This window comes from Amborella trichopoda, chromosome 5 (assembly GCF_054954075.1).
Source record: "Amborella trichopoda isolate Santa Cruz 75 chromosome 5, AtrichopodaSantaCruz75HAP2 v2.0, whole genome shotgun sequence".
NCBI lineage: Eukaryota > Viridiplantae > Streptophyta > Magnoliopsida > Amborellales > Amborellaceae > Amborella > Amborella trichopoda.
This window is the reverse complement of record NC_142340.1, coordinates 45,493,512-45,508,697: the sequence shown is the minus strand read 5'-3', so window position 1 is coordinate 45,508,697 and position 15,186 is coordinate 45,493,512. Positions and strand designations below refer to the sequence as shown.

At 32.6% G+C, this 15,186-nt stretch overlaps 1 protein-coding gene across 2 annotated transcripts; it reads left to right on the top strand.

The window, feature by feature from the left end:
- The first annotated feature begins 2,039 nt into the window (after positions 1-2,039).
- LOC18431958 (B3 domain-containing protein Os11g0197600) lies at positions 2,040-9,154 on the top strand. 2 transcript variants are annotated; one of them, XM_006842069.4, is made up of 4 exons: positions 2,040-2,392; positions 5,419-5,953; positions 6,734-6,984; positions 8,624-9,154. In XM_006842069.4, the coding sequence occupies exons 1-4, from the start codon at positions 2,270-2,272 to the stop codon at positions 8,927-8,929; spliced, it is 1,215 nt and encodes a 404-aa protein (XP_006842132.2). In that variant the 5' UTR covers positions 2,040-2,269; the 3' UTR covers positions 8,930-9,154. The 2 variants fall into 2 exon arrangements, with proteins under 2 accessions (XP_006842132.2, XP_088724430.1); XM_088868304.1 differs by having other exon boundaries at positions 2,387-2,635.
- Positions 9,155-15,186: the final 6,032 nt, after the last annotated feature.

The following is a 15,186-nucleotide window of genomic DNA, read 5'->3' as shown; positions in this document are numbered from 1 at the left end:
CAATGATATATAGGAGAATCTAAGGTCGGACCACTTGCTGCGAGCTATAGTAAACGCTCAATGGTCCTTTTGAATTTTAGTTTATCAAATGATTGTAATTACAATTCGTATTTGAATTTTAATTTTTTTACAAATTTAAATCACTTGAAATTTGGAGTGTATACCTCTTCCAAGACCATGTCCATTAACCATTCCAATTTTATTTTTTCAACAATGATATATAGGAGAATCTAAGGTCGGACCACTTGCTGCGAGCTATAGTAAACGCCCAACAGTCCTATTGAATTTTAGTCGATCGAATGATTGTAATTACAAGTCGTATTTGAATTTTAATTTTTTTACAAATTTAAATCACTTGAAATTTGGAGTGTATATTGTTTAAAAATAGGAGAATCAAATAAAATATCAAAAAAATAATTCATTAAAAATAAATTAACCAAAATACCTCTGAAAAAATTAGAAGTATTTTGGTCAATTTATATTTTAATATTATTTTAATTTTTTATGAAAAAAGTTAATATAGTGCTAAGATTCTAAACAATCAAATTAGAGCCCACCTCAAAAATTTAACTATAAGATGTTGTTTTGATGCCTAAATATCATCAAATTTATCATCTCGATATCAAGATGCATGGGCATAAAAAAAAAAAATAGATTTCAAGTTTTGGAAATAGTATATCTTGTAACGCGTTTTGTGATCGTCAATTTTCAAGTTTTCATATATTTGCTTAATCTACACTATTTTTTAAGCTTTGAAATTTATAATTAAAGATAAAAATGTATTTTAAGGCCATCACAAAAATTTCCAGTATTGAAACCACATTCTCGCCACTATTTAAAGGTGTGCTTTACTTTGATTGTTTAGAGCCTCGGTTCTAGACAAACCCATCCTATTTTTTTTAAGGTGCGTATTGATGAGAAGAGTGGAACGTCCCAAATTTAATGTGATTTGAATTTATAAAAAAATTATTAAAATTACATTATAAAATATAGTTGTGACCACCAGATCAGTCAAGATTCAATTTAGGCTGTTAGACTTACATTATTTCATAAGCCTATAGGTTGATAATATTTTTTCCATTTATATATATACATATATATATGAGTAATGATCCTATAGGACTTTCCCCCATTCATATGTGTAGGACCCAAAATAATCACTATTAAAGTTGATACGGATCTCTATAAAAGTTATCACATGGATATAAGACTTGGTTTTTAAATAGATCCGTGCCAAATTTAATGGTGATCATTTGAGGTCCTATACACATAAGTTGGAAAGGGTCTTATAGGATCATTTTTTTTTTTCCTCTCTATATATATAGAATAATGATCCAATGAGACCCTTCCATACCCATATGTGTAGTAGGACTTCAAATGATCACCATTAAATTTGGTATAAAAATTTAAAAAAGTTATCACATAAGTGTGAGATTTGACTTTTTTAAAAATATATAACAAATTTAATGATGATCTTTGAGATCCTGCACATAGGTGTCAGAGGGTCTCATAGGATCATTACTTTTATATATATATATATATATATATATATATATTTGAAACTTGTTTAATGTCTTGTTAAGCCCGCTGTCGGCTCCAAATCCCTATCCTATAAACCCTATTTTTAATTTTTATTTTGATTTATTTATTTTTTAACAATTTTTAGATCATTGATTTAAGTTGATTCAAACCTGATTTGGATCATCGATCTAACGATTCGACACACAAATTTGAAGGTGAACAATCAACTTCACCAATCAAGATTTTGAAACACTAAAAATTTACATACTGCTCTTTTCCCTCCCTCTACTGCGACTCTGACAAGTGGAGTACGTATCACCAATGCTGTGAAAAATGGAGGCTCCAAACCTTCAAATTTTAAATTTGCAGTGCCCCTTTTTCACGATTTTGTGTAAAGAAAAGGCGCGGGAAAGGCAATATTTTTCCATCTGAGTCTTATCCAACAATGACAACAAGACCCTCACCTTCCAAATGGCCAAATAGCAATAACAGTCGTATAGAACTTCTTAGGCATTTAGGAAAAGTAAAGGGTTTCTCACATTTTTATGCCCCTATATCTTTCTCACTCCTCAGGACCACTCTACTCCAAAAGTTGAACTTTCTTACTAAAGCGGAGTATCTACTCTCTCTCTCTTGTCTTATTCCCGCCACTCTGTTGATTCTCATTTCCTCTCTCTCTCTCTCAAGAGTTAGGTCATATTCATCTTTTCATTTTCTTAGACCTTGATCCCCATTTATCTGATCAGTCATGGAGGATGATAGGACCTGTCTAAAATGTGAATTGCACTGTCACAAACAAGACCCCTTTCAAGAGTGCAGAACTAGGCCTCATTTTCTAGTAGCTTTGGTGGGTAACTTCTCAAATGTGCTGGTAAGCTTTTCTCTCTCATTCAAGAAATACCCCCCATAGTTTTTCTTCCTTGTGTGATAAAATTTTCAGTCAGGGTTGCTATGGTGTATATGAATTAGTCCATCTCATTCATCCAAGAAATACCCATTTTTCCCTATATCAACTAGTCCATCTTACTCATCTGAGAAATACCTATTTTTCTAATAACTTTTTTTTCGCTGTTATAAATTTAGAGTACATGGTTCCATCTTAGAGAAAAAGAAGGTATTGGTCATGGTTGATATGCTGCACGTTTATTAATATTTCTCACTCATCTCACTCTCCCCGGCAATACCCATTTTAACTTTTTGATCAGTGTTTTGAATTTGGAATAACTGGTTTCATCTATTAAAGGGAAAAATAGAGTTTTAGTGTATGGTATATATTTATCTGACTTTCTAACTCATCCAAGCACTACCTATTTGTTTATTATATGGTTTTTCATTCACAAAGGGGAATTCAAAGGAAAGGTTTTTTGAGTAATTTTTTTTGACGCATTTTCATTCACAGTGAAAAAGGGCGACCGTTTTTATCTATCAATAGAAAGAAAAGTCTGAGTATGGTAACTGGTAAAAAAAAAAGTCTGAGTACGGTACGGTGCAATTTTTTTGGCATATTTCATCTCCCAAGCAATATACATTGTTCTTTTACAATTTGTCAGTCACCAACTGAGGTTTTGGCTTAAATGGTTTCATTTCTGAGATTTTAGAGATGTGTGTGCGCTTGTGTGTGTGTGTGTGGGTGTGTCCAAGCATGCGTGTATGCATGTGTGCTTGTGTGTATGTGTTCAAGCATTAATAATTCAGGTATGTCTTTTGTCATTGTGTAAAATTATCTCATGCCATTTCTTCTTTAGATTTTCCTAGATACAAAGTTTAACTTCCTATAACAGTACAAAGCCATTTTTAGTTTACTATGTTTTCCTTTGGATGAATGTGTATTGTCTCCATCTTTGTTATTAGTATTTAAATTCCAAAATTTTTGAGCTAATGGGTACTCATTATTTATCTATTAACTCAACATGATTATAATCAGGGCCATTTCCACTCTAGGCCAATAGCATGTATTTAAGACCACATTCTATCAAGTATAGGGATCATCGGAGGCATTTCCCTAAAAAATCATCTATATGCTATAGTGAAGCAACTGTCAAACTCATGAAGAAATTGTAAAATTGGTTCCTTTTGTGGTGGATGCAAGAATTTCATTTTGGGATATATCTCTACCGAACACATAGCTTGAAACATTGACCCTTTAATATGCAAGAATCAATGAGCCAGTGATCATTTCAAACATCGTTGCTTGGATAGTTATCTGACCTATATGCTTAATTTGGAAGAACAAGATAAATTGACCTATATGCTTAATTTGGAAGAGCAAGATAAATTGACCTATGTGCTTAATTTGGAAGAACAAGATAAATTGACCTATTTGTTAGCTTTGCACCGACTTATTTACTTAACCATTTGAAGGTCATCCAGCATATGTGCTGATCAATGCTTTGGATTTGGGATACAAGTTTAAAAGATGCTTATACAAGTTGGAAAAAATTGACACGATTTCTATTGTTCTATTGGGATTGTTAGTGAAAATGAAATTTGGCATTCAATTACAAGTTTGTAACAATCTTTACTGTATTTGAATTTGATAACTGTATAGTGCTTATTTAGTTCTTAATTTGTTACCATTTTTGCCATATCTACTTCACTGAGCCCATCTGGAAGTGAAAGAAAACAACTCTCATTTTTCAACTCTATTGTTATTGTGATATGATGGGTTAACATTTTGATACATTTTTGCAATGTATTTTGTAATTTTTTTTTAGCAATTTATAATGGAGTGTGTATAGCATAGTGTTTTAGAAACTGATAGTTTAGATTGGGAATTGTTGATTCTGACTGTGAATTGGTTGGACTGACTTGGTTCCTTGTCAGACCACATTGGTTTGGTTCCCTTGGAGTCTCCCAGTTTCGTTTGGGAATTGGGTGCATCTGTTAGGGAACCTTGCGATTAGACTGGTCTGATTGTTAGGTTCGCACACTTTTCTTATTTATTTAATTATTATTTTCCCTTTTTTTTTGTGTTTTTTGTTTTTTTTCATTTTCTCGTTTTAGTTTTTGTGATTGATCTGTACACTAGAGAATTGGTATGAGTCGCCGATCTGGATTGGTGATTTGTTGTTGCAGACCAGATTTTCAGATGTACGGTTCACCTTGTTGATCCAGGTTTTAAACAACTGGTATAGCATGCTCTTACTAGAGCACACTGTACAATTACTTTCTTGGGCTAAAGAGCTACTTAGGAGGACTTTTTTGACCTAAAATTTTTGGCATCCTTTTTAGAGTCGTTGCAAATATTTCAATAAAAGATTTTGATTTCCTAAACATTTGGATTTGGCTGTGCCAATCTTGGACTTTCTTTGTTCCATTGAAGGGCATTTTTTCTTTTCAGGCACATAAAGAGTGTGTTTTAATTTCTCTGAGGTTAGTTACCGAAAAGCAATCAAACTTTCCAAATTTAGTAAATAATGCTGGTTTTTTCTTGTGTTGCTGTGCATAGATTTTGCAAGGTAAGTCTTTATTGCATTGGACTGTATTCAGTGACCAAGTTACAAGCAACAAATGGATTCCCTTGTCCACAGTTAGAATTTATTCATTAGGTGAAGTATGCTATATAACTTATATTCCCATGGACTTTGATAATTGCCTTCCATGGTGGTTGTGATAGTTCCATGAATAGGTGAATGATGATGGAAATTGACGCCCACTGTTGGGGTTGTATGGTGATATGGTTCGTCCCCCCCTTCTCTCTTTAGTCCTATTCAACATTTGTTTGGAAATTTATTACACAATAAACTATCCTTTTATGTAAGGATTATATTATACTTCCCCATTTGTAATTCTTGTTTATATGAGGATGGACTTACAATTTAATTCAGTTATTGGGGTTTGCGTTATATTGTGTTGTTGTTGCCAAGCTTACAAAGATTGATTCTAATGTAATTGTAGGCTTTGCCACTGGAGTTGAATGCACATATCAAAGAAGAAATATCTGAAAATGCAATTTTGGTGAGTCCTAGTGGCAAAATTTGGCTTGTGGGTTTGAACAAAACAAAAGATTGTGCCTTTTTACAAAAGGGATGGAGTGATTTTGTCAAAGGTCACTCCTTGGAGAAGGGAGAACATTTAGTCTTGAGATATGATGGTGGTTTGCGGTTTGCCGTAAAAATTTTTGATACCAATGGGTGCCATAGAGGAGAGGCGGTGCATAAGGCAATTGAACAATCTATTAATGTTTCTGAAAGTAAGAGTCGTAAAATTCTCTCTACAATGAAATGCCTTGTAAAAAGGAAGTCTTCTCCAAATGAAGAGGAGGAGCAAGAGCAGGGGATAGATATTTGTATAGAGGGCAAGATCAATGCCTGTGAAGAGTCGTCCAAAGAGAATCACCATGAAGAAAACACATTGATGATTTCTCACTCTTCGTTGCACAAAATATCTTGCCAAGATACCGATGCTCAAAATAGAAGCATTATTTTATCAGGTAATCCCTTGTAGTATTATTTTCAGTTACTTCTGTCATATGCAATGAACAAAAATTCGGCTGCCTTGTTGCCTAGGCAGCCTGGCCGACAAACCGTTGAGGTGTAGGCGAGCATGTCTAAGGTGGGTACGTCTAGGTGCCTACCTAGTGCCATCTGTTAAAAAATAAAATAAAAGGTCAAATCCATCCATACAAGAATAAGGCCTCCAAGTGCTACCCCACTCTCTCTCTCTCTCTCTCTCTCTTGTCCATGTGTTACCTCTACTTATGAGAAGAAGAAGATGGACTCAAGTGTGTGATGCACGGCCTCTCTCTCTCTCTCTCTCTTTCTCTTATACACACATGAAGATACACATGGACCCATATGCTCCCTCTTTACATGAAAGAAGAAGAAAAAGAAGAAGAAGATCTCCAAGTGTTTGATGTGAGATGCCTCTCTCTCACAGACTCTCTCTCTCTTGGCATATCCTTCAAGTGTTTGAGACCTCTCTCTCACAAATACAGATCCAAAAGAAAAAAATAAAGAAGAAAAAGAGGATGATCTTAAAGAATTTTATGCAAAACCTCATGCACACATACATGTGTATGCACATACACACACTAAACACACATTCACAAAACACACTCACAAAACAACATGTAGCCCCCACCCCAACCCCCTTCCTTTAGGGCCACCCAAGCATCTAGGTGCCTAGGCACATCCTCCTTCTTGAGCAATTGTTCGTATGAATAGCTTATAAATGTCCAGATTTGGCAAATTTCATTGGAAAATGGTTGCAGATAAAGAAGTAGTGCCTTCACGTACCAACTATTATACTCCAAAGAAAAAATATTATACTCCAAAGAAAAAAGAACGGATGACAAAGGTAGGGAGTGATACTTCCAAAAATAGGTATTTTGTGTCTAATCGAAGAATGGTGACACAAGATGAAAGGGAGCGAGCAGTTAAAGCAGCCAACTTGTTTGAATCGAGCAGTCCATACTTTATAATGGTTATGAAGACCTCTCATGTCTATAAAGGATTTCTCCTGGTAAGAGTCCAATATCCAACCCATTATGAGATTATTGGCATATCTAGAAACATTATCAGTAGTGTTTACTTATGTAATGAGATGGATCCGAAAGTTATGCGGAGCTTACATGCATGATGTTCTTCCAATTGTTTTTATAAATTGATTCATGTGTTCACAGATAAGACTTCAATTGCATTGTTGCTTAGTTGATCATTTTGTATAATTTGTCCTCCCTATGGTGGAGTCAAAAGTTCTATGTGTGCATGTGCATGCCTTTTTGTGCATGTGCAGCATGTGTATGCATTTATATACAGAGTGAGAATTCTAAGTGAGAGGAAATTGGGGGACTGGGAGCCCCTGTTTTTATCTATAGTTTTGTGTGTGATCTTTTGCATCCAAACAAATGGGCAGCATATATCGCTGCAGCCCTATCTCAGCAATTAAGGCTGAAGCTTTATCAAAACTATGTTGCTATAATTTTCATATTCTACTTCTTTATTTGTTTTCCACTGGTAAAAGGTTCAAGCATGACAGAGTACTTTGCAGAAAGAAATTGTTGTGTAAGGGCTGGTGTCGGTGTGTTCCTTTTTTAATTAGTCTAGTTTTTATGCTGTGCTTGCTTGAAATAGGAAAAGGTGCTTGCTTTGCTCCAGCATTCATGAGTAAATCCTCTGCTTACTTGAATGCCATTTTCCCCTGCCTGCCTGTCTGCTTGGAATAGAAAGCATCTCCTTTTTCTCACATACAATTACCCCAGCCATCAATAGAGTTATGCGATGCTTCCAAACTGGCCCCAGAATTGATATCAAAATTTCCTTCACTCGAGCTTGTTGCTGATTGTAAGCCTTTGACTAATCTTCATCTTGCACTGTGATTTCATTCCATTTTTTTTTTTCCGGGAAAAATGTTTATTTAAGGGTGAGGTTCTCAACAAGAAAATGAAGGCACACCCCAAAAATTCACTAGAAGAGGTTGTTTTGATGCCCAAAAATCCTCAACTCTATCATCTCAATCTCAAGATGTATGGACATGAGAAAAAAATGATTTTAAGTCTTGGAAATAGTGCATCTTGTAATGCATTTTTTGGACCATCAATTTTCAAGATATTCAAGTGTTTATAGATCTGTTTGATCTACACTAATTTTGAAGCTTTAAATTTTATAATCAGAGATAAAAATAAATTTTCAGGCCATCATAAAGTTTATCTTTTGACTCTATTTGAAGGTGAGCCTTACTTTGATTGTTTAGGGCCTCAGCCTTATACAAGCCACCACCAACCCCTCCCCTCTCCTTTTTTCTTTCCCCAATGGAATCTAACTGTTCATGCTCTGTATGTTAGTTTAATTAGGTTACTGAGCAATGGGTGATTTATAATCGTTAGACTATGATATGCACATCATTTGTGGGGCATATAATACACAAAATGAAGCATATGCTGTCCACTTTAACGATGTAAGGTTAAAGGCAAACAATAGTTCCTGGATGAAAGTTTGTCATGGGAACTGTGGTGCATATTGATCATTTGTTTTTTAACAGATGGTGGACTCCCTGCTTATGATACTTTACTCCATACACAGGACTGTATTGTATGGTTGACATTTATCTTTTTTTGCTATTTGAACTGATAAATGAGGCATCAACTCATGTATTCATGCAGAATATTCCTTTGGATTTTGTAAAGAAACATCTTCCAGATGAAAAACCAGCCATGGATCTTCTCGACCCAAGTGGGAAAAAGTGGAAAGTGAAGTACATTGTCTCAGGTGGATTTCGAGGTGGACTGAGTGGTGGGTGGGGTGCTGTTTCTTTGGGAAATAATTTGGAGGAAGGAGATGCGTGTGTATTCGAGCTCAAAGGGGATAATCTCATGGTACTTCACATATTTAGAGTGGTTGAAGAGATTGTGCCACTTACTAAGTATCCAGCATCAACATCAGAACGAAAAAGGAAATTATGGGCCTAAAATTTCTTGCTTCTTTTAATTATGAAGCAAGTGAAAGCTTTGTCTTCTGAGAGCTGGTAACAGACTTGGGCTTTTCCATTAACTTTATTTGCAGCTTGGTATTGAGAATTTGCTTCAACTTTGATGAAATGATGTCTTAGTTTGATTTGTTGCAATTAGTTTGTCTTTTTTAGTCTTCCTCTTTGCTTGTATTTCTGGGAATAAAAAAAAATGTTACAATTCACATCTGATTTTGTGATCAGTTGTGCCTTTGAAATGTCTGAATTTAAATTAGTGTATGTGTGTTGCTCATAGAAAGGTGTCTTATGACTTAGGCATTGACACCAAGTATGATGCTTAATACTGTTGAAAGTGTCTAATTTGGCCTAGAAAGCCAGTATGGAAATACATATTGTTTTTGTTGTTATTATCATTATTGTTATTATTATTTTATGATAAATAATAGAATTTTAATGTATGTAATAAGTAATTCATATTTGATACATTTAAACGTGGTTGGTGCAACAGCAGCAGATTGTATGGGCTTGGTACAATGTCTTTGGTTTAGACCTTGTTCTTCTCTCTAAAAGGGATTGAGATCTAGCACTCGGGCCTGGATCTATTTAAGTTCTTGAGCTCGAGTCATTTGTTCTGACTTGGGTGAGTCTCGATTTTGAAGTTAGATTTATCATTTTTAACGAATAATATGGAGCTTAGGGTGAAACTTTGTCTCCAGGATTGTGAGGCTAACTCATGTGGTCTCAAGTCTTTAATCACTTGCATTTAGTGTTTGGAATTGTTGACACAATGTTCAAGTGTTGACATGCCAGCAACATAAAAATTGAGATGGCTATTTAACATATTATAAGGTTATTCATTATTTCCAGTAGAAAAACTTGTGCACTAATGGTTTGTAGGAGAAAACTCGATCCAGCTAGAGTCCCAAGTGTTGGCATGCTAGCGGCAGCAAAAATGAGGTGTCTAGGATACATATTTCAAAATAATTCATAATTTTCACTAAAAAGGGATGGCCATTGAAAGACTGAAAATGTTGGATTAAGCAACTCAAAAATAATCTAGGGTATAAAATCTATTTTTATGGAAATATATATAATAAGCTATTTATTTTTCATACAAGAAAGTCAAAATCATTATTGATTATTGAATGTGAAATTGGGTAGTTGTGGATGTGCCATTGATTGGACACAATGTTTGCAATAAAATTTTGGGAATTTTGTGAAACACTTCAATTTATTGGATTTTACATTCAGTCCTAAAATTGATTTTTACTTCCTTGTATAAAAAATAAATGGCCTTATAATTTACAATCCCTTTTTTATTGTAAATTTTTTTTAAAGTTATTTGATCTCAAATAGTTAAGAAAAGACTAGATAAGACTTCGATGATGGTGATAATTATATAGAGTAGTGTGTGAATCTAAAATGTATTCCAATATTAAAAAAGAAAAAGAAAAATCTTACTAAGTGGGTCTTCTATTTGAGAGATTAAGTGTATGGTATGCTCCAACTTGAGTATACTATTCATGCCAGGATCATTGGAGTGGCATTTTCACTTATCCGAGTCATGTACAATGGCCTTCAAAATCTCACTGCCCATGCAGAAGTCCTTGTGCTAAAAAAACAATATATGCTATCTTTGACTGGCCATGTAAACATTACCCAAAATTAGCTAGATATAATCACGCGTAGAAACATTCAAATAAGTAAATATTGTATACCATAAACATTTGAGAAGCAATATTTTAGTGGGGAATTTATCAGATTATTCATGAAAGATTAACAATTTAACACTTTATCCATATTTTTTAATTTAATTTCAGAAGACCCATGAAATAACACATGGTCTTGAGTTGGAATAGTTTTAAAGGGTAAATTTTTAAGGGAAAATATCCTATTTTTAGTTTCAGTAATGATTTTATAGGACCATCCCCCACTCAGGTATGTAGGATACCAAAAGATTACCATTAAAGTTGCACAGATCTCTAAAAAAGTCATCACATGGGTGTGGGACTCGACTTTTTTATAAATTTGTGCCAAATTTAATAGTGATCTTTTAAGGTTTTACATACATAGGTGGGGGAGGGTCCTATAGGATAATTCTCTTTTAGTTTTCATATATCAATAGATTCAAAGATTCAAAATATATCTCTTAACTCCTTGATTAACTTTACATACTTTTAATTATTATTTTTAGCTTTAACTAATATAAAAAAGGCATGCTTTTTCTAACGTGATAAATTTCTCTCTAACATTCGCTCTTTTTGTCTCTCTAATGGGGGAGAGAGAGAGTGAGAGACACAGGGGGAGAGAGAATGAGAAAATAGGTAGAGAGAGATTTAGGGACAAATCATGTGAAGAGAGAGAAAGATGGTGTTTAGAAAATATATGTTTTTCTTACATATATTTGGGGCAAAAAAATAAGTTTAAGGGGATAAAGTTAGTTTAGGAGGTCTAAAGATATAAAACTTCGAATTTTTATGACTCGAGATATGTTTTGAAACTTTGAGTCTATTTAGATATAAAACTTAAAAATAGAGAGTATGAAGATTGGGTTTAAAGTGCATTAGTATATCTGCATGAGTTCATATTGATTTTATGTGGAGATGGGGTTTAAAGTGCTTCCTAAAATCATTGAAAAACATTTTTATTACTTCCATGAATTTGCATCTTGAAAAATGATGCTTACCTTAAAATGCATGAGTTCAACAAAAAAGTTTGAAATGGACCATTTTTTTGGGTCTGAAATCACTTTTGCAATCCAGTTTGATTGGGGTGGTGGGGATTATCCACCTAGTAAATTTTTGTCCAAAATCCATCTCATAGTTGAGACACTAAATAGGTGTTTTAACAAATAAATTGAAAATGGGGTTCTTCCTTTGAATTCATTCAAATGTGGTTCGCTTCCAAAATTCCATCGGAAAGAAGATTATAGACACATCCACAGCTCAAAAATAGTAAAAATTCAACAGTTTGCAAAAAATCGAGATGAATGTTGATAAATGTCCAAGACCTAAGGGTAAACTTTAAAATAGTCTTTTCAGCCTTATTGGGCAGTTCAATTGGGAAGGGATCCCTTACTTGTTAAGGTGCCATGTGATTCTTTGCTACCTTGATCACATAGCCGTATATTCTAAAGGAAAGGTATACAAAGAGACCACTTAGTTTTAATACAAGGAGGTTATAATCACTCTTGTCTATCAAATTTCGAATTGGTTAGCTGTGAGTGCCATTGGCTAGACTCATCGTTTCAAAATAATTTTTCGAACTTTGTGACATTCCCCAAGTCGTCTAGTTTGACATGTAATAGCTAGTAGCCATTGTGGTATCCTTGTAACAAAGATAAATGTTCTCATAGTCTACAACCCTTTCTTTAAAATGGTCCATTATTTGTCTATTTCTATAATTCAAAATCCATTTACAAATTGGTCATAATCACTCTCATATTTCAAATGGGTTAGTTGCGTAACTAGCTAGATTTAATGTGTAAAATGAATTTTTTGAACTATGTAATATAACCAAAGCTATCCAATTTGATATCTAATGGCTACTAACAGTTGTAATTTACTTGTAACAAAGATAAATATTTTCATAGGGTACAATCCCTTCTTTAAAATGGTCCATTACTTGCCTATTTCTATATTTCAAAATCCATTTTTCATTTCTCCAAATTAATGACAGTTTTAGTTCAACCACTACAACTATGGTTTTCTAGAAGTGTGGTTGCATTCTACTATGATACAACCGTTACATAAAATCACTACCGTTATATATATATATATATATATATATATATATATATATATATATATATATATATGAAAGATGCTAGGGTGAGCTCACTAGCTCACAGGAAAAAATGAGCCCAATGGCCCAAATTGAATTTGGGCTGATCTGACGATCATGGATGTCTGATAGTGTTTGACTTTTAATTTTTTTTTATACAAATCTAAATCAATTGAAATTTGGAGCATATGTATATAAAAAATAGGTGAATCTTCTAAAAATATAAAAAAATATTTTATTTTAAATTGACCAAGATACCCCCAAAAATTTTTGGGGGTATTTTCGTCAATTGTATTTTAACGAATTATTATTTTTATATTTTTATTTGGTGATGCTTGATGAGAAGAACGCACGCCTAAAATCTCAAATGATTTGGATATGTAGAAAAAAAAAATTAAAATTCAATCATTACCAGACATTCGTGTTCGTCAGATCGGCCCAGCTTCAATCTGGGCTGTTGCGCCTATATTATTTCATGAGCTAGTGGGCTCACCTATATATATATATATATATATATATATATATATATATATATATATATATATATATATATATATATATATATATATATATATACCACAACCATGGTTTAGAACTGAGGCTCTAAACAATCAAATTGGAGCCCACCACAAAAATTTTCAATAGAATAGGTTGTTTTGATGCCAAATATCCTCAAATTGATAAGCTCGACATCAAGATGAGAAAAAAATGGATTTCAAGTTTTGGAAATTGTGTATTTTATAACACATTTTTTGATAGTCACTTTTCAAGCTTTTCAAGATTTCGTAGTTCTGTCGAACTACACTATTTTTGAAGCTTTAAACTTTATAACTAAAGATAAAAATATATTTTAAGGCTATCATAAAGATTTGCAGACTTGAAATCACATTTCCCGACTCTAATTTGATTGTTTAGAGCCTAGGCTCTTTACAAACCACACCCTATAAGGTGAGTGGTATTTTGTAAGTCTATGTAATATGTGAACATTATATTATAGAAGTTAGGCACATCATAAAACTCCAATGGAAAAGGTTGTTTTAAGATTAGAAAATCCCCTAATCAATAATCTTGACAGGGCGATGCGTGGGGTGCAAAGGGTGGTTGCATATGTTTGGACCATCCATTTTCAAGAGTTTCACATGTTTATAGATAGGAAAATTGTTTCATGCGGGTTGAACCACATGACTACATATACGGTCCAAAAAATGTAAAGCATCCATTTTTAAGATGTATGCAAGTAGGTGTTCCATCTATAAACAATGGAAACTAACGGTCCAAATGTTTTCTTATTAGAATTATTATTTCTAGTTTTTTAAATTTACTTATTTTTCCATATTCATGATATCCATGTTAGATATTACACTTCTTTAAAAATTAAATAAAAAAATCCATCTCAAAAATAAATTTATCAATAGGCCCATATTTCTACATATGCAAGCTTGTCCGTATAGAAACCGGGTCCTCGTAGATATGCTTGATAGACGTCATTTTTTGAAATTTTAAATTTCATGGTGAAGATAGGTATTCAAGTCTTCATAAGGTTTCTGCGTTAGAATCTGATAAAGTTTGGAGGCATACTGTACTTTGATTTTTTTAGGTGTATGCCATATATAAATTGTAGAAAAATTATTTTCTACTTTGTCATTTATAATTTATAGTATATTTTATATCTTTGATCGTAGATAATTTAAATTGATACTCATTCGTCCAATTATAATTTGAGCATATATGTCCTACAAAAGCATAGAGCATATCTATTTCCCAGGAATAAAGGCCTACTTGGGAGATTTTTTTAATAAAAAAATTTGGGATCAACGCAATAAATGAATATTTTCAAAAAATAACTATAATTATTAATTAAAAATAACGAGAGTGATTGTAATATTTTAGTCAATTATAATTATAAATTATATTATTATAAATATAATTATATAATAATAATAATATTATTAAAAAAATATATTCCACATTAATTTTCTTATTTCTGGAGATACTTTTGGTTGACATTATAAATGTGATCAATATGTGTACATAAAAAATAATAATTATACTTATAAATGATATTAAATATAGTTTTATTAGTGATAGATACAACAATTATGTCATAGAATTTTAACTCAATAACATCAATCTATTGTTTTGTGTTCTTCACACTAATCTATTTTAATAATATATGAATAACTATATAATATAAATTTATTTTTATAAGTAATAAATATTACTATAACTGAATTAATAATCATAATAATATTCTTTTTATGTTACTTTAATTTGATATATTAAAATTTTATGTGTTATTTAACATAATATATAAATAATTTATGTATTTCACTAATTTACGTCTATTCAATCAAATAGTAGCTAAGTCATTGTTGTTTGTTTAAGAAAAATATTTTCTCCCTCTTTCGCTATAAAAAACATTCTCTCTCTTTCGCTTTTCTCGTACATTGGTGAAAAACTATATTATTTTTATTT